A 17,061-nucleotide genomic window follows, 5' to 3' on the forward strand; every position below is an offset into this window, starting at 1 on the left:
GACGGGACACCTCGACGCGCGCGAGCGACGCGGGCGCGACGACGCGGGACGAACGACGGGAGCGCGGACGCGGAGGCGTCGTTCGTGGGCATGGTGTTCGCACGCGCGCGCGGCGACGCGGCGGAGAGCCAACCATTGGTTCGCCCGAGCGCGAACGAGGACGTCGAGCGCGGACGAGGGCGGGATCGAGAGAGCGCTCGTTTGTGTCGATCGAGGACGGCGAAGTATGGCGCGGCGTTCGTCGCGCTCGCGGCGCTGGCGGGGGTGATGATCGCGGGGGATAAGTTTCCGAAGGAGTTGATCCCGGGTTCGCTCGCGCAGCGCGTCGCGAGGGCGATGCGAGATCGGGCGAAGGACGAGGGCACGCGATCACAGCTGAGCGCGACGAACGTGTTCGATGATTTTTGTCGAGCAATCGACGTGAAGGGGGCGTGTGAGGACGTAACGAGGGCGAGAGATGGGTTGAAGACAGTGAGCGATGAAACGTTCGAGGCGTTGGTGCACAAGGCAAGGGAGATGAAGAAGGACGAGAGCAAGCTGGACGGGGCGGCGTTTCTGGGAGCGTATGACGTCGTCATGACAGGTGTCGTGCACGAGCCTCGAACGCTGGTGAGGCTCGTCCCTGAGTGGTCGACGGCGGGACTCGGCTTCAGTGATACGAGCCCGAGTGACGACATCGCGGCCAAAAAGCTAAGCGTGTTCGTCGCGGACATCTTTCCCGTGCTTCGAAGGTATCCGGACTGGGACATGTCGGATACGAACGCGATCCGATACCTCACCAGGCACATTAACGAAGCCACGCTGAGCGGCGACGAGAGCAAGTGGGGAGACTTCATGCTTTCTGGCGCAACGGCATCGCTCTCCAAGAGTGAGAAGGGGCAAAAAGATAGCTTCGGCGTTCTGCCGCCAAAGGAACTTGACCGCAAGCTCACGCTTTCACCATACGCTTCGTCGGACGAAACGCACGGCGCTCACCCATTCGATCGAAAGGCCGTTGGTCTGGGAAGGGTGAAGTGGGATGCTCTGAAACATAGTCTACCTCGCCACTTTGACGCTCGTGACGAGTATCCCAAGTGCGCGCGGCTTATAGGAACAGTGAGAGATCAAGGCAAATGTGGGTCTTGCTGGGCCGTGGCGGCGACGGAGATCATGAACGATCGTCTGTGCATCTCAAGCGGTGGTAAAGAAGTGGCTGAGCTCTCGCCGCAGTTTGCGCTCTCCTGTTACAATAGCGGTGCTGGTTGCGAAGGCGGCGACGTAGTCGATACTTTAACGCTCGCGCTTGCGAAAGGTGTTCCGCACGGCGGTATGTTAGACAAGGGTGCGTGTTTACCGTACCAGTTCGAGCCGTGCGACCACCCTTGCATGATTCCTGGAACTTCGCCGGAAGCGTGCCCGGCGACGTGCGCGGATGGCTCAAAGTTTCAGCTCGTGTACCCGAAGAATCTCCCTTACACGTGCCCGCCGGATGATATCGCGTGCATTGCGAAGGAAATCAAAAATCGCGGCTCCGTTGCGGTAACTTTCGGACCCGTGCACGAGGACTTTTACGGACATAAGGAGGGTGTCTACAAGGTAACAGAATCGTCCGGAAGAGAGTTGGGCAATCACGCCACGAAACTCATCGGTTGGGGTGTCACGCAGGAAGGTGATCACTACTGGATCATGGTGAACTCTTGGCGAAACTGGGGCGAAAATGGTGTCGGCAAGGTTCGCATGGGTGAGATGAGCATAGAGTCCGGCGTCGCGGCTGTAGAAATGTGAGCGATCAAGGAGGCTCGCGAGTCGAGGCGATAGATTTTTTAGTGTATAGAGCTAATCATTAAAGAAGCAACAACCTTCCCTAATCTCCCTAAGAAACGCTTAGTGCGCAACGAAAGCCTTGCCACCCTTCGACCCGCTCGGGATGACCTTGAGCGTGTTGAATCGAACAGTCTTGGACAACGGGCGGCACTGGCCGACGACAACCTTGTCGCCTTCGTTGCAGCGGAAGCACGGGGAAAGGTGCGCGGAGATGTTGGTGTGGCGCTTTTCGTAACGCTGGTACTTCCTGATGAAGTGCAAGTAGTCCATGCGCATGACGATAGTGCGGTTCATCTTCGCAGACTTGACGACGCCAGTCAAAATGCGGCCGCGAATCGACACATTACCGGTGAACGGGCACTTCTTGTCGATGTACGTCCCTGTGTGTGTGATAACGAGCGAATTTGTCAGTCTGTCGTCCGTTGAGCCTCTTCTGAGGTTTCGCGCGTCGCGCATGTTTTCCCAAGCCCTAGAATGACCTCAACCGCGTCATCGTCGCCTCGCTCGTTCGTCGCACGCACCTTCGATCGCTTCGCGCGGGGTCTTGAAACCGAGACCAACATTCTTGTAGTAGCGTTCACCCTTCTTCGTGTGGCTACCGAACCTACGTGTAAAGAAAAACGTCACGACGAGTCAGTTTCGGCGGCTCCTCGCGATCGCGCCATCGCCACGACGTCTCATCTCTCTCGCACGCGCGCGTCCACGCGTCCGAGATCGCAGCGAATACGACGCGATAAAATCAAATACGCACCCTCGCTGCACCCCGAGTTGCTTCTGAAACGCGCGCTCGTGCTGCGGATGCGAAAGATCGTTCGTCAGTGTTAGGTTCAACGCACGGCGACGAGCGATGCGATGCGCGCGCGTTCGAGCCGCGCGCGCGCGTCCCCCGCCCACGCGCGCGACGATCGCGCCAGATCGTCCGTCGTACCTGATCAGCCATTGTGCGCCGTGATGTACCGCGCGCGACGCGTAGAGGCGGAGCGAGCGACGCGCGCGCGCGCGTCCACCCCATCGCCGCGATGGTCTCGTTGACACACACGCGGACCTTTTCCACGCGCGCCCCCGCGCGGTGGATGCGACGATCCACGACGACGACGGGAGTCCTCTGGCGAGGAGTGATGACTCAAGATGACGTCCCTCGACGGCACCCACCGACGACGGCGCGTCGAGGCGCGTCGTGACGTCACACCGAGACCCGCGTCGTTCGCGATATGTTCACCGCCGCCGCCACTCGAGTCACCGTCGTCGCGCGCGCGGGAGACGCGCGCGATGCCGAGCGCGCGACGCAGCGCGTCGAGCGACCGGCGTGCGCCAAGGCGCGCGACGAGGGCGAGGATGGGGCTCGCGTGGACATGGCCAAGGCGAAGTGCGTGCACCCGGACCGACCGGTCGCCAAGGCGTGCGGGGACTGCCCGCGACGCAAGTAATCGGTGTCACGTGAACGCATTCGTGTCACGAGACCTCGAGCGGTGAGGGGTGGGCGGCTATTAGCGGAGACGCCAAACTCTGTCACACCAAAGGATTATTTTTTTCGCGTTTGTAATCACAACACTGAAGCGCGGTTTTCATCGTTTCTCGTGCCTTACGCGCGAGACACCAAAGTAGAATGTGATCAGATACACTGGGATGGAGATTGATGCGTAGAGCAGGGACATCCAGCGGTTTCTGTCCTCGAGTGAAAACGTGCGAAGGACCGAATCGCCCGATATCGGGTCACATTCCGTTTGCCTCGTGAAGAAGAGTCTAAGCAATCGTAAAGAGGACTCTGGCAGTGAGATTTGCTCAATAAGTTCGTCTAAGCCTCCGGTGGGTGACCCACAGTGATCGTAGAACTGTCTCGGCGTCCCGTCACCGTTGGTGTACTCGTTGACCATCACCGCGCTCCAGGCCCACTGAATGAAAGAGACGCGATAGAGCCACTGCCACGCGTCGTGAATCGTGCTCGCTCGAATAAAAAAGCCTCCAACTAACATGTTCAACGTGCTGAACATCGGAAGGACACTAGCTGGACCCACGTCGCCTGGGAGCGTAGCCGAAACTGTGCAGCCAATGAGCTGCGCAATGGTAAACGTGACGAAGTTTACCAGGCAGAAAAAGAAGAAAGCTTCTGGCTCGGAATTGAAACCGACGGCCCAGTGCAAAATGGAGGAAAAACTCACCGCGGTGATCACGGTCATCGGTAATTCGCCGATGATCTTTGATGCGATGAAATTGCTTGGACGATAGTACGAGTCGTGAAAATGTCTCGTGTAAAGCTCTCTCTCGAATTTGAGTTCTTCGACGTGGACTTGCGCCATGAACGTTGGAAGTATGATGGCGATGAATGCGATCCCGTTAATGTTCAGAAGTCCGCTCGGCGTGTGCTTCTGTTGATAAAAAAATGCACTCAACAGGCACGCAAGAATGGAATACAGTCCGAGACGGGTAAACCAAAACATTCCATCGCGCCATCGAGGAGCATCCTTGAATCGTAGCATTATTCGTAACTCGGTCAACGAATCATGAGCGTACGGAGAATCTTTTCCCTTTCCATTCGCCGACGATTCGGTGTTGATGGTCATGGCGTTCATTGGTAAATTCAGCGATGTGATCTCCGCCACTTTGGCCAAATTTTCACGACTCAGAGCCGAACTCTGATAGTACGCCGTGCAACCGTGATCCGACACTGAAATCGTGTCGATGAAATATTCAGCAATGTTGAAACCGGGCTCATAGGGGAAACCCTGAGCGACAAAAAACTCCATAGGATTGTGTCCAGCTTTGCCGAAATAGGCGAGTTTCCCATCTTGTAAAAGGCACAGCTTAGTGAAATGCTGGAACACGTGCATCGACGGTTGATGAATCGTGACGATTAAAGTGCGTCCATCTTCGCGATTGAGCCTAGAAAGACTCTTGATAACTTCAGCAGCCATGGTAGAGTCCAAGCCGCTCGTTGGTTCGTCAAGGAACATTGCTCGGGGATTACTCGTGCAGAGCGCAGATGCAACAGCCAGTCGCTTCTGCTCCCCTCCAGAAATACCACGAATGACGTGATTACCAACTTTTGTATCTCGACACTTCGAAAGACCCATCTGATCGATAACGTGCTCCACCATCTCAAACTTTTGCTCGATATCCTCGCGCGACGTGCCAGGAAGCTTTATCATGGCGGCAAAAAGCACGGTCTCGTAAACGGTCGCGGGGCCGAAGAACGCTTCGGTCTGCGGCACGTACGCCGTGTACTTCTTAATCGCCGAAAGTGTAGGCACGACACCATCAAACAGCACTCGCCCATGTATGATTCCCTCTGTTTTCCTCTGACTGATCAAATCGAGAAGAGTCGTTTTCCCCGCACCGCTGGGTCCCATGACCGCTGCCATTGAGCCAGACTCGATGACGCCGCTGACATCGCTCAGGATAGTCTTGAGAGACGTGTTGGAGAGTTTCATTTCGTTTCCCACGCCATCGAGGGCGATGGTGATCCCATTACGTTTCGAAGCAGTCGCTGAGTCACTTCGTTGCCCAGTTTCATCCTCTCCTCTCTTGCCGATTTCCAAATCGTCAACGCGCGCGATGACGACGTCCTCCTCGTCCAAGGTCGTCTCAGAAGTCAAAACTCGAATGATATCGTGCTTTTTGGTTGATTGCGCACCGCCCATCGGAGGCACCGAGTAATGAAGGTCTAAACGCGCGCGCTGCTGTCTCGGGACGACGCGCCGTCGCCTAGAAAGCATCAAGTCACGAATCGGGGCATTCTGACAGAAAAATTGCTATAACCGGGCTAATGAACTACTCAGTGATAGAACGCAATCTCATCTCATCAATCACTTTTTACGCTGCTGCTTCCATTTGAAGTACGTCGTCGTTGTGCCGTCGGGATTCGTCTTTGTAATCTTCGTCTTGTGACCCCTGTCATATGAAATCACTTTCTGCATCGCCATGTCCTCTGTCATACCCTTTAACTTCTTCGCACGCTCATCGTACGCCGTGTACGTCTTGTAAGCGCCCTTTTGCATGCGAGCGAGTTTCTTCATGGAAACCGTAGCCGTCGTTCCGCCGCTCGTGCCGGCGTCACCGGTGTTTCGCAGGCCAACCACTGCATCTTCATCCTCCAGTTGCGACCGACGTGGCCGATTGAACGCGCGTCCGACGAGCTCGCGCTCGGTGTCAAAGTGCTCTGCCGCGTCGAAATTCTTCGCATCCTCCTCCGTGTCCACGAACACAGTGTGCTTACGTTTCGCCGGCGCGCCGATGCTGTGCAGGTTCCGCTTCAACTTCTCCACCCTCTTCGCCTCGACCCCAGCCTTGAGTTGCACGTACTTCACGTCCTGCGTCTTCATCACCCTCAACTCTTCCTCCGTGTACTTATTCTGCTCCGTCGTCCTCGCCACGTGCACGCCGTCCTCCGTCTTCGTCTTTTGCATGGCGAAATAAAACTCATCCGGGTTCCTGTACGCCGCCTTTCGCTTCAGCGCGTTGATCGCATCCTCCTTCTTGTGATAATCCCTCGCTCGCAACACGTAATCCTTCTTCTTCTCCAGCAACCCGTATCGCTTGCGTTCGCTCGGCTGCGCTCGCTCCTTGTGCGTCTTGCGCTTCACCGCGTTTCTCAACGAGCTCGACATCGTCGTCGTCCACCGCGCACCGTCGCTTCGCCCTCGACGCGCGCGCTCGACCGCGCACCCGCGCGCGCGTCGACCCCGCGTTCGCTCGCTCGAGGCGTCGAGGGCGTCACCGGCGCGTCGAACTCTCGCGCCGCCGCCGTTCGACCGGAGCTGCAGTCGACGAGTCATGACCTCGAAACAGCCCAATCACATCCATTCGCCCCACCGCGCGCCGCGCGCGTCGTCGTCCATGGCCGCGCGCGCGGGCGAGGCGCCGCCGAGGACGCGGGCGGACGCCGCGCGCGTGCTCGGACTCTCCGACGCCCCGGGTGTTGCGCTCACGGCGCGCGTCGTGCGAGAGGCGGCGAGACGGCGGGCGATGGAAGCGCACCCGGACCGAGCGACCGGGTCGCGCGCGCGGTTCGCGAGCGTCATGCGGGCGCGGGAGATCTTGTTAGGGAGCGAGACGGGGGCGAGGGCGTCGACGGGGGTCGGCTGGGCGGAGAGCGCGGCGCGGCGAAGGGCGGAGAACGCGCTGCCGAAACACTTTCGCGCCTTCTTCGTCGCCACGGGGATGGTGCTCCTCGGTGTGGGCACGTTCGTTCGACCGGGAGCGGAGTCGAGGAAGGCGAAGAGGAGTCCCATGGTGCGGGGGGCGCTGGGTTTGCCTCCGGAGCGCGAGTCAGAGGGATGAACGCGAGAAGGCGTCCGAAGCGGGCGTCAACTGTATCAATCGATAATATGTAGTGCTACCTAGTCTTCGCTTTGACGCTCTGCGGCGTCCACCAATCCTCCGCGAGCACGACGACGCGATCGCCCGTGCAAAGTCTGAACTGCTGGTCCTTCCGCGGGGAGATTTGCAGCTCGCCATTGGCATGCATCACACCGACGGCGATTTCATCGCGGACACGAGCGCGCTCGCACAGTTCGCCCCAGTACAGATCGGTGTCGTTCACGGTGACGAATTCGTCGTGAGGACGCATGTATAACTCTTTACCTTCCTTCTCGAGCAAAAAGTCAAACATTCCGGCAAGCTTCAGGTTGGCAGAGACTTGAAGGAGCGTTCCGCCGATGAGGTTGTCGTGCAAAATGATGTCCACTGTTCCGATGCCTCGATACACATCTTCGGCGACTTGCTTGGCCACTTCACACGAGAGCTCGGTCACGAGGTGAGGAGCGTACGGTGTTGTCGAGTTCGTCACCAAGTGCGCGATCTGCATGACTGTAGCGAGCACGTGGCTGTCTTGCGTTGCGTCGCTGTCCTCACTGGTAGGCATTATCAGGATGGAGTCCGCTTCGTGTACTCTCTGACTCTTTAGCGTTGCCATTTTCTTCGCGTCCATTTTTACGTGTTTTACAGAGCAATACTTGCTCCCTTTTATCTCCTTTTTATCGATGTCATCATTCGCGATGATGGTGATGCTGGAACCTGGCGGCGCCAACACCAGCATGTCGTGGACAACTCCCGGACTCTCTTCATTCCAACCGATGACAAATAACTTCTTCGGTGATGGCATCTTGATGGGACACTTTTCCATTACGAGGTTCTGCGTTCCAGGCCGAGGTATCACACCTTCCTTGACTTTTCCTCTTCCCTTTGTCAAGTTACGTGCGATCTCAGATTTGTTCTCCGCGATGACAACGATCTCGCCACGCTCACCGATGATGGCATCGTCTTTCGGACCCAGAACCATGCCGTCTTCATTGACGATCCCCACGAGCGTCGCCGTGTTGAACAGTCTCCAAGCATCTTGGAATGTCATTCCCGCCAAGGACGGACTAGCGAACGTGTAAAATTCGGCGCTATCGTTAGATTGAAGCATGAGGTCTTCGAATAACTGATTGCCACCCGGTTGCATGGCTGAGAACGCCTTCAATCGCGACAGCTCAGATGTACCATTGACGAAGGCGTATTCCCCGTTTTTGTGACCCGGTCTATCGGTCAAGTCGATGGCGAGACTTGTCGAGTCATCGATCTCCTCCAAACGATGCGGTACCTGCACGATTACGTTCGGTCCAGTGCAAGTCGTGGATCGAAAGTTCTTCGCTCGAAGATTCAGTACCGCTGTCGCCTTTTGGCTTTCAATCGTCGCAGGGTCCGTGCTGCTACCGTCGTGTAAAACGATGACTCTCTCCGCCGACCATGCATTTACTCGATCCAAATCCTGTGAGTTGTGCGCCTGTCCCTGCCGCGTGACTACGGTGAGCGGCGGGCTGTCCGCGAGCTCATCTTGGATGACGTTATCCATCGTCTCTTTTTCCATGTCCGCCAACAAAACAACGGGCTTGTCGAAGCCGATCCCCTCCTGCTTGGCGACAGCAATTTGCTTCAACAGAGGAATCAGTTGATCGTTCCAATTCAAAATGACCGTGTGATTTTTCTCGTACACCTTGTGGTTACCGTTTCTCACCTCATCGACCTTGCTCGCGATTTCATCCGAAACGACGCCGATCAAAATCGCGAAGGTGAACATGCCACAGAAGACGATGAGTTGGGCAACCACCGTCGTCTTCAACGACTCCTCCGCGGTACTGTCCGCGCCCGGGACATCGTTGAGCCAATAATACGCGTTCGCGATGGCTTCGTTCCAATCACTGTCGCTCACGTGCTTGTACACGCTCGCCGCTGCGAGCACAAGTGGGACCATGGCTGTCATAATGATGAACACCTTGCCATACAAAGGCCATCCGAACACACGCTGGGCAACGTAAGTCCCGTTCGACTGCACGTTCGCCACCCGCTCCTTCATCGTGATTGACGGCGTCCCCGTCGTCGCCGTTGCTGGCATCTGACTCACTCTCGCCAGTCCTCCACCGAGCGCTCCGGCGACGACGCACGCTGTCGCCAACGCCGCAACCCGTCCCGCGCCTCGCGCGCCGCGTCCTCCCCCGCTCGCCTCCGCGCGTCCGAGCATCACGTCCATCGTCTCCTGAGATATCATCTTGCGCGGTTCAGTTGCCCTCTCGTCACCCTCGCGCGCCGTCGAGGCGACAATCGTCGTTCGTCGAAGTCGACGTTGATATGATTGCTGAATTTCCTGATTTCTAATTCTCCGAGCGCATTCGTTCGTCCCGGCGCGCGCACTCGAACGTTTAGAGCGACGCGCGCGCGATGATGTCAAGTTGACGATCGTGCGGGCGACGCACGCGGCGCGCATGACGACAGACCGGGAGACGCGCGAATCGGCCTATGCGGTTTATCGTTCGGAAAGAACAACGGTCTTTACATTTGGCTGCTTCTCACGGCGTCATGAGTCGTCGGATTCAGAGCGTCGTGCATAGTTTGATTCGTCTTTGTCGTCGCCATCTTCACGACCGCGGAGTAGAAGCTCAATCGCACGCCTGGCGGCGATCGCTCTAGGGTCGGTGTCGTCGGTAGAGGCGTCGCACTCGGCACGAAGCCTTGTGAGTCGAGCGGCTCGAGCGACTCGAGCGGTCTCGACGGCGAGCGCCTCGGCGCGTTCGAGCGCGGATGGGTCGACGCCGGAGGATGAACGCGATACATCGATCTCGTTTTGTATGGTTTTCATCTCCGTCGACGCGCATTGTGCGTCAAGGAAGCGCTTCTCCACCACAGCAAGTGACTTGGCGCGCTCGAGCTCAGAGATGCGCGCTGTGAGCGCAGCCTCTCTCTCGCTGGCGGCTTCCGCGCTGCGAACCTCATCCTTTACGCGCTGCAGATCGAGAGCGGCTTGTGCAGCTCGCTCGCGAGCGACGGTCTCACGCTCGATGTACATGCTGTCCAGCGCTTGCTCGCAATTGAGGAGCTTTTGCGACATTGCTGCAACATTGTCGCGAAGGTGCGTCATCTTGGCTTCAGTCTCGACCAATACCTTCTCGAGAGCGAGCTCGTGCGCATCCTTCGCGCGCGCCTCGACAGTGTCCTCGTTCGTATCCTCCTCATCCCATCGCTCCAGTTCGGTACGCGCCGCGTCCACCGTCGTGAACGCTCGCTCAATTTGCTTCGACAAATCTTCCCATTCGGCGCTCTTCGCCGCAAGCTCGGCTTCCTTTGTCTCAAGCTCGGCCTCTTTTTGCGCGAGCGCCGCGCGCATAGATTCAATTTCATCCCTCAATGCCTGAGTCGGAGGCAACAGTGATTCTTTGACTCGCGCGAGCTCTTCGGCTTTGCTCTTCAAGGCACTCATGGTTTCGCTTGAGGACAATACACTCACCTCCAATGCTGCCCTTCGAGCGACTCTCTGCTCCGCAGCGTCACGCGCCTCACGATCACGCGCTGACGTCTTCTTGTCCAATTCAAGGCGCTTCGAGTCTGCAAAAGACGCGACTTCATCAATTGTCGATCGACTCGCCGCGAGCCACGTTTTTAAGGCCGCAGCGGCTTCGTCAATTGTCGAGGCACATTCTTGCTCGGCGGCAAAGAGTTTTTCTTCTATCTCCTTGAAGGAAGTTCTAGCGCCCTCGATCGTCTCCTCGAGGCGCTGCGCCTGTTCATAATCATCATTTGCAACGGCAACCTCCTGTGTCCGCTTCAAATCCTCTATCTTCCCCAACAATTCGAACGCTTCGTCCGCGCAGTGCTTTCGCCTCGAAGTCGCCGCTGAGCCACGTGCTAGTGCGGAGTCGTATGCGAGCTTCGCGGGCTTCAGCCGCACATCACTCGCCTTCAAAAGCCTAGTAAGTTCGTCTGCGTCTCTGTCTTGGGCTAAATCGACCGCAGACGGAGTCAAATCTGGTTCGGCTTGCATCGCAACTGCAAACTCAAATGTGCCTTCATCGATGACTTCGTCGAATACCGGTGGCGACTCCATCGCCTCAGAAGCTCCCTGAAACAACCTGTCAAACTCAATATCAGCGACATTCTCTTTCCCGTCACCGAACACGTCACCGGCAACGTCTGGTCGCCACGAGCTATCCGGCGTCGACTCATCGCCTCCAAACAAGACGTGGGGCGAAATCAGAGTCATCGAACCGAGCGTCAGATTCCTAGCCTCCATTTCTGCCCTCGGTGCGCTGTCGTTCAGCGTCAATCCACTAAACAAATCTAAACCACCACTCTTCGACGTCATCGTCGCCTCGGACTCCTCTCTCCGCCCCGTGGGCGTCACCATTGCGTCCGCAAAAGCGCCTCGCGATAACCGTTCCACCGCTTCGTTCGCGAGCTCCTCCAAAGAATCCAAAGCTTCTCGCGCCTCCACCTCTCCGCTGAGCGCCAATTCTCGCACGCGCTCAATCAACCGTCGTCCCTCGTTCACCTTTGAGAACGCCAAGCCGTCAGCGTCCTCGCCGAGCGCGTCGACGAGAATGTTTGAGCACCGAGCGATTAACGCCCCGACCGATTCATCGCCCCTCGGCGACGTTCCTGAAGTACGCTGCGGCGTCAACGTCGCCTCAGAGCGCTCCGATGTCGCGCTTGACGAATCACCCGTTCGCGCGCCCGCGAAACGGCCGAACATACGCTCTCAAGGCCGTTGACGAGTGACGAAAGTTAGAAATCGTTTCGCCGAGTTCGTCACTCGAACGCGCTCGAGGGTCATGATTCGCGCGCGCGCGCTCTGCGCGAGCGGCCGAAGCGCGCTCAACGCTCTTGCGCGCGATTTAAAGTCGAATTCCAGGCTCGTGCAGGCGTCCAGCGCGAACGCGAGGACGAATTCGTCGTTCGATTTCGAGACCGTGGGCGCGGTCAGGCGACGACTCGGCGAGCTCGAGCGCCGCGTCGACAGCGCGCTGGAGATCGCCGACGTCAAGGGGTTAAAGATGAGGTTTGAGTCTCTGGACGAGCGCTCGTCCGCGGGAGATCTGTGGGAGGATGCGAATAAGGCGCGCGTCGTGATGGCTGAACTCGCGGGCGTCAGAGAGGAACTGGACGCCGCGCGCGCGTTTGAAGAGCACGTGAGCGATGCAAAGACGGCGTTGGAGCTCGCAGAGGTAGGTGAGAGCGATAATGAGATGAGTGAGATGCTTTGCGAGGCGATGGCGAGCGTGGAAGCCTTGGACGAGGCGTTAGAGCAGTGGGAGCTGAGACGGTTGCTGGGAGGGAAGTACGACGCGCTCGGCGCGGTGGTGCAAATTTACGCCGGAGCCGGGGGTTTAGACGCGCAAGATTGGACGGAGATGCTCGAGAGGATGTATATAGGGTGGTGCGAGAAACGAGGGTACGGCGTCCGCGTCACGGAGCGACAGGAGGGTGAGGGTGGGGGGTTGAAGACAGCCACACTCGAGGTCGACGGACGACACGCGTACGGGTATCTGAGCAGCGAAAAGGGTACGCACAGACTGGTGAGGCAGAGCCCGTTTAATAAGGACGCAGCGAGACAGACCAGTTTTGCCGCCGTGGATGTCATCCCGCTGTTACAGGATGAGGATGAGGTGAAGGTGCCTGAGGGTGACTTGGAAATCACGACCATGCGCTCGAGCGGCGCTGGAGGTCAAAATGTCAACAAGTTGGAGACTGCGGTGCGAATCAAGCACGTTCCCACCGGAATCTCGGTCAAAGCGGAAGAACATCGCACGCAGGCGCTGAACAGACAGGCGGCCATGCTGAGAATCAAGGCGAAGCTCACGGCTTTGGCTGAGGAAGCTCGCGTTGCCGACATCGCCGAGCTTCGAGGCGACATTGTCAAGGCTGAATGGGGTCAACAGATCCGTAACTACGTCTTGCATCCGTACAAAATGGTCAAAGACGTTCGTACCGGAGTCGAGACGAGTGACGTGACGCGTGTATTGAATGGTGGATTAGACGAGTACATGAATGGCTATTTGCGATGGAAGGCGAGTAAGAACGAGAGCGAGTAACTCTATTTCACAGTAATAATACAATACGTCGATAGATACCGTTAACCCCAGAACGAATCTACAGTCTTCGAAAGTTTTTCCTTGTGACCGCGACCGTGCTTCTCCTTGGAATGATTCACCTTGGGTGCACCAACTTTGTTGTTCTGTCTCGTGGCTTTGCGATTCTTCTCCAACTTCAATCGCTCGCGAATAGCTTGGGCCGCGGCGACAGGATCCACAGACAGCATGGAGGCTGTTTCTTCTTTAAGCCTCTTTTCAGCCGCCTTTCTTTCCTTCCTCAGTTCCTTCGTCGTCTTCGGCGCGTTGGAGTGTTTTGGGACGCGAGGTCGCTCGCCGCTCCCATCCGAGTCTGTCACGGAGGGCTCCTCAAACTTTCGATGATTGAATTGCTGCATGGGCACAACCTCCTGGTCATACGTGCCACGTTTGGTCATATCATCGTCACCATCCATCGCTGCTTGCACTTGCGCCGCGAGCGCGGCGATTTCTTCTTCATTCAGATTCATCTCGTACTCGGGTTCATCTGCTACCTCTTCCTCCACTTCCTCCCGTTCGTCCGCTTCATCGTCTGATTCGCTTTCATCCTCGCTCAATAGCTCAATATCTCGATCGGAACTCTCAGATCGACCATCTCCGAGCGCTTGTTCGTTATAGTCGTCCAGTTCTTTCATCTGTGTTCTCGTGAAGCCGCTGGCACGCAGCTGCACGTCAATTTGCTGAAGCCCGCTCGCCTCAGAGACGAGAGTCTTGAAATCGGGATCGGGCTCGCCGAGCGGATCGTCCTCCGCACGATAATCCCAGTGACGCACAAAAAAGCGGTGTAAGCACTCCACGTCTCTGATGAATAAATCTTCAGCGTTGTGATGACTCGTTGACACCATCTGAGGGAAATCGATGATGACCAGCTTCTTCTTATCGTTGAGCATCAAGTTGAACTCGTTGTAATCGCAGTGCACCAAACCGTGCTGCGCAAGCTTAGCAATATTCACCATGCACTCGCGATAGATCTCCCCTGGCTGCTCCGGGTTGCGCACCTGTCTCAGAGGCGCGCCGCGAACGACAGACATGAGCACGGCGTGTCTGTTGCAATCGATAGGCTCGGGCACAGGAAATCCGTACTCCCACAGCGCCACCATAAACTGATGTTCCTTCAACGCCGCGAGCCTAGAGAGATATAACCAGTTGTACGACGTCCGCCTCCCCAGGTAATCTCTCTTGCTCTTTACGTCTCTAAACGAGGTGCGTCCCAATCGATGCAACTTGAGTGCCATCGTGCGTCCGTCTTCGTCGACGACCTCGTACACATCCGACTCTTTCCCGACCCCAATCTTTCGCCCCACCCCACTGATCGTTCCTCTGTTCACGAACGCCTTGAGCGCTAAAAAATCGTATCCCAGCGGCGTTAACCGATACCCATCGTAGTCGCGATTCTCATGATGCACCAGCTTGTGCTTGAGCAGCTCCTTGATGTGTTTGTACCCGCCTCCTCGCTTCAACCCCGCGATGGCGTTGATGAGCTGCACCGGAACGATCTCGTGGTTCTTCATCCCCATCTCCGTCGCGACGAGGACGCGCCAGGTGTCCTTCTCGAGGTATCGCAAGACGTTGACGTCGAACTTCATCCTGGCGGCGGCGGCTGCTCGACGTACGACGCGCGCACGAGGGCTCTTACGTTCGCGCGACGACGATTCGACGAGCGGTGAGAGGTGGGCGATGCGTGTGCGCGCGCACTTAACCTCGGAGCGATTCGTCGCGCACGACGGTGAGAGAGCGGCGACGCGGTGTGTCGACAGCTCTGGGCGAAGAGTCTCGTACGGTGAGGTGATTGAAACAATAGTGCTGCGCGTGCGTGTTACAACATTTCACTCGATGAACGTCGTGATTGATTCGATAATAGCGGGATAGGTGCTTCGGGTCGCGCGTGTTAAACATTCTTGTACATTTGTGCACCTCACCGCACCCCGCGCATGAGACGGACGAGAGACTGTTGTCTGCTCGCCACCGTGGCTGAGAGGCTCGAGAGCCGAGCGTGGGTGGTGCCGTCAATCACAAGGGGCGGAGTGATGTGTAGACTGGGTCCTTCGCCAATGAGAAATTGAAGCAGGGTTTGCGCACGCCCGTAAATGTCGAGCGCGACCTGCTTGTTCTCCGCGAGTTCCTCCCGGACGCCGTCTTTTGCGAGTTTGCATACGTTCTCGTACACCAACTCCATTCCATCGGGGAGCTGAGCTTCCATGTCAAAACCAGCTGCGCGACAAGCGTCTGCGGCTTTCTCGGCGCGAGTGTGCGCCGCTTGATACGCTTCCTTGATTCTAACGGTAGCTTTTTTGGCGCTCATGGCCATCGAATTTCCTCCTGTGGGCGAACTATTCCCAGAGGATGCGCTCGCGCTCGTGCCGCTCAGATTGACGGAGGATTTTTGCTCAGTGGTGACGATCTCGGACGCGAGTCTGTGCGCTGAGCGCAGCGCCGCCAGGGACACTAAGCCCAATGAAAGTGCTGCGAGCTTGTTTCCCACGTTCCAGTGCTCCGTGGAGGTGTCACGCAGTACGACAGCTGCCTTTTCGAGCACACCCACTCGAACTCCGAGTTGAGTAACGAGCATTTGCGACTGCGTTTGATATCGCGTTGCGAGTGTCATCGGTTGACTGGAAGGCGACGTCCCTCTAGACATTCTCGCACGACCACCAAACGTACCCGGCGACCCATCGTTTGGACTCAACGACATACGAGACAGCGGCGAGGAACCGAGCGAGGGAGGTCGCATCGATCTCGGAATGCTCGTACCCGGAGATGAAACCAGGACATAATCCGAGGCGATGCTCATCTTCCCTGAAGCGCTTGACTGTCTACTCAACATCGGTACCGGTTGACTGATAGTTCGTTCTTGCGGCTGCCCATTGACTCGCGTCGTCGACGTCGGCGATGGACTATTGCTCTCGACGTCCATGTTGAACGGCATTGTCTCGCTGTCGGCACTGCTCGCTCCGTCTGACTCCTGAGCTTGAGATTTTGTGGCACCAGACTTGGATGGAATACCAACGCCGACGGTGTCTCCACTCTTCAAGAACGGATGATTGAAAAAGTCCTCGAACGAAATTCGATCATTAGCGTTGCGATGGAGCAAGCCGCGCAAGAGATCGATGCACGCGGGAGATAAGTCCTCCGCGATGTGAATCGGAATCTTGAACTCCGTCTTCTGGATGTTTCGCAGGAGTTGGACCTGATTCTGTCCCGTAAAAGGCACTGTGCCAACGAGCATCTCGAACAAGATCGCGCCCACGCTCCACAAGTCTGCCTTGGCGTCGTACTTTTGATAATTCAAAACTTCAGGTGCCATGTACAGCGGGCTCCCGCACACGGTATCTGCCATTCCCTCGCTGTCTCGAATGTACCGCGCGAACCCGAAATCAGCAATCTTTAATTCCGCGTTCAAATCGTTCGACGTCAGCAACAAATTTTGCGGCTTCAGGTCTCGATGGACGAGCTGCGCCTTGCGCATCGCCTTGAGTCCCCTCGCCAGTTGCAGCATGAAACGTCTCGCCGAGGTCTCATTCATTCTCCCGTTCCGTCGGATGAACTGGCTCAGATCGCCCCCCGCGCAGTACTCCAACACGATGTACACCGTCTCCCCCTCGTTCGCCATGTCGATGAATCGCAGGATGTTCTCCTCCCGCATCCTTCGCATGACCTCCACCTCGAGCCGTAAGCTCTCCTTGAGCTTGCGACTCAGACGCTCGCAATCGATCTCCTTCACCGCGACCACCGCACCGGTCTTCGCGCACGTCGCTCGCCACACCGTCGCGAACGACCCCCTCCCCAGCTTCTCCCTCAGCTCCCATCGTCCACCCGCGACGACCGGCGCGCGCCCGTCCGCGTCCGTCCCCCCCCCGCGCGCCGTCTCGCGCGTCCCGCGCCC

General features: G+C 57.4%; 11 protein-coding genes across 11 annotated transcripts; 4 read left to right on the forward strand and 7 right to left on the reverse strand.

Annotated features, from left to right (window-relative positions):
- Positions 1-90: 90 nt before the first annotated feature.
- OT_ostta06g01520 (Cysteine peptidase, cysteine active site) lies at positions 91-1,764 on the forward strand (the record flags this gene model as incomplete). The annotated part of the gene is made up of 1 exon (XM_003079734.2): positions 91-1,764. One exon carries the CDS (start codon positions 91-93, stop codon positions 1,762-1,764), a length of 1,674 nt encoding a protein of 557 aa, XP_003079782.2.
- A 99-nt stretch (positions 1,765-1,863) lies between these two features.
- Positions 1,864-2,743, reverse strand: OT_ostta06g01530 (Ribosomal protein S17; the record flags this gene model as incomplete). Its single annotated transcript, XM_022983989.1, has 4 exons — positions 1,864-2,183; positions 2,325-2,407; positions 2,555-2,595; positions 2,732-2,743. The coding sequence occupies 4 exons, from the start codon at positions 2,741-2,743 to the stop codon at positions 1,864-1,866; spliced, it is 456 nt and encodes a 151-aa protein (XP_022839195.1).
- Positions 2,744-3,014: 271 nt separating this feature from the next.
- OT_ostta06g01540 (unnamed product) lies at positions 3,015-3,230 on the forward strand (the record flags this gene model as incomplete). The annotated part of the gene is made up of 1 exon (XM_003079737.2): positions 3,015-3,230. One exon carries the CDS (start codon positions 3,015-3,017, stop codon positions 3,228-3,230), a length of 216 nt encoding a protein of 71 aa, XP_003079785.2.
- Positions 3,231-3,368: 138 nt separating this feature from the next.
- On the reverse strand, positions 3,369-5,441 carry OT_ostta06g01550 (ABC transporter, conserved site; the record flags this gene model as incomplete). The annotated part of the gene is made up of 1 exon (XM_003079738.1): positions 3,369-5,441. One exon carries the CDS (start codon positions 5,439-5,441, stop codon positions 3,369-3,371), a length of 2,073 nt encoding a protein of 690 aa, XP_003079786.1.
- Positions 5,442-5,606: 165 nt separating this feature from the next.
- Positions 5,607-6,407, reverse strand: OT_ostta06g01560 (Small-subunit processome, Utp11; the record flags this gene model as incomplete). Its single annotated transcript, XM_003079739.2, has 1 exon — positions 5,607-6,407. The coding sequence occupies one exon, from the start codon at positions 6,405-6,407 to the stop codon at positions 5,607-5,609; it is 801 nt and encodes a 266-aa protein (XP_003079787.2).
- A 229-nt stretch (positions 6,408-6,636) lies between these two features.
- OT_ostta06g01570 (DnaJ domain) lies at positions 6,637-7,080 on the forward strand (the record flags this gene model as incomplete). The annotated part of the gene is made up of 1 exon (XM_003079740.2): positions 6,637-7,080. One exon carries the CDS (start codon positions 6,637-6,639, stop codon positions 7,078-7,080), a length of 444 nt encoding a protein of 147 aa, XP_003079788.2.
- Positions 7,081-7,135: 55 nt separating this feature from the next.
- On the reverse strand, positions 7,136-9,310 carry OT_ostta06g01580 (NAD(P)-binding domain; the record flags this gene model as incomplete). The annotated part of the gene is made up of 1 exon (XM_003079741.1): positions 7,136-9,310. The coding sequence occupies one exon, from the start codon at positions 9,308-9,310 to the stop codon at positions 7,136-7,138; it is 2,175 nt and encodes a 724-aa protein (XP_003079789.1).
- A 324-nt stretch (positions 9,311-9,634) lies between these two features.
- Positions 9,635-11,803, reverse strand: OT_ostta06g01590 (unnamed product; the record flags this gene model as incomplete). Its single annotated transcript, XM_003079742.1, has 1 exon — positions 9,635-11,803. The coding sequence occupies one exon, from the start codon at positions 11,801-11,803 to the stop codon at positions 9,635-9,637; it is 2,169 nt and encodes a 722-aa protein (XP_003079790.1).
- A 79-nt stretch (positions 11,804-11,882) lies between these two features.
- Positions 11,883-13,142, forward strand: OT_ostta06g01600 (Peptide chain release factor; the record flags this gene model as incomplete). The annotated part of the gene is made up of 1 exon (XM_003079743.1): positions 11,883-13,142. The coding sequence occupies one exon, from the start codon at positions 11,883-11,885 to the stop codon at positions 13,140-13,142; it is 1,260 nt and encodes a 419-aa protein (XP_003079791.1).
- Positions 13,143-13,183: 41 nt separating this feature from the next.
- OT_ostta06g01610 (RIO2 kinase, winged helix, N-terminal) lies at positions 13,184-14,764 on the reverse strand (the record flags this gene model as incomplete). Its single annotated transcript, XM_003079744.1, has 1 exon — positions 13,184-14,764. One exon carries the CDS (start codon positions 14,762-14,764, stop codon positions 13,184-13,186), a length of 1,581 nt encoding a protein of 526 aa, XP_003079792.1.
- A 329-nt stretch (positions 14,765-15,093) lies between these two features.
- On the reverse strand, positions 15,094-17,061 carry OT_ostta06g01620 (Serine/threonine-protein kinase, active site; the record flags this gene model as incomplete). The annotated part of the gene is made up of 1 exon (XM_003079745.2): positions 15,094-17,061. A coding segment is annotated over one exon (1,968 nt), but the record flags the coding sequence as incomplete, so codon positions are not given.

Source organism: Ostreococcus tauri, assembly GCF_000214015.3.
Source record: "Ostreococcus tauri WGS project CAID00000000 data, contig chromosome 06, whole genome shotgun sequence".
In the NCBI taxonomy this organism is placed as follows: domain Eukaryota; kingdom Viridiplantae; phylum Chlorophyta; class Mamiellophyceae; order Mamiellales; family Bathycoccaceae; genus Ostreococcus; species Ostreococcus tauri.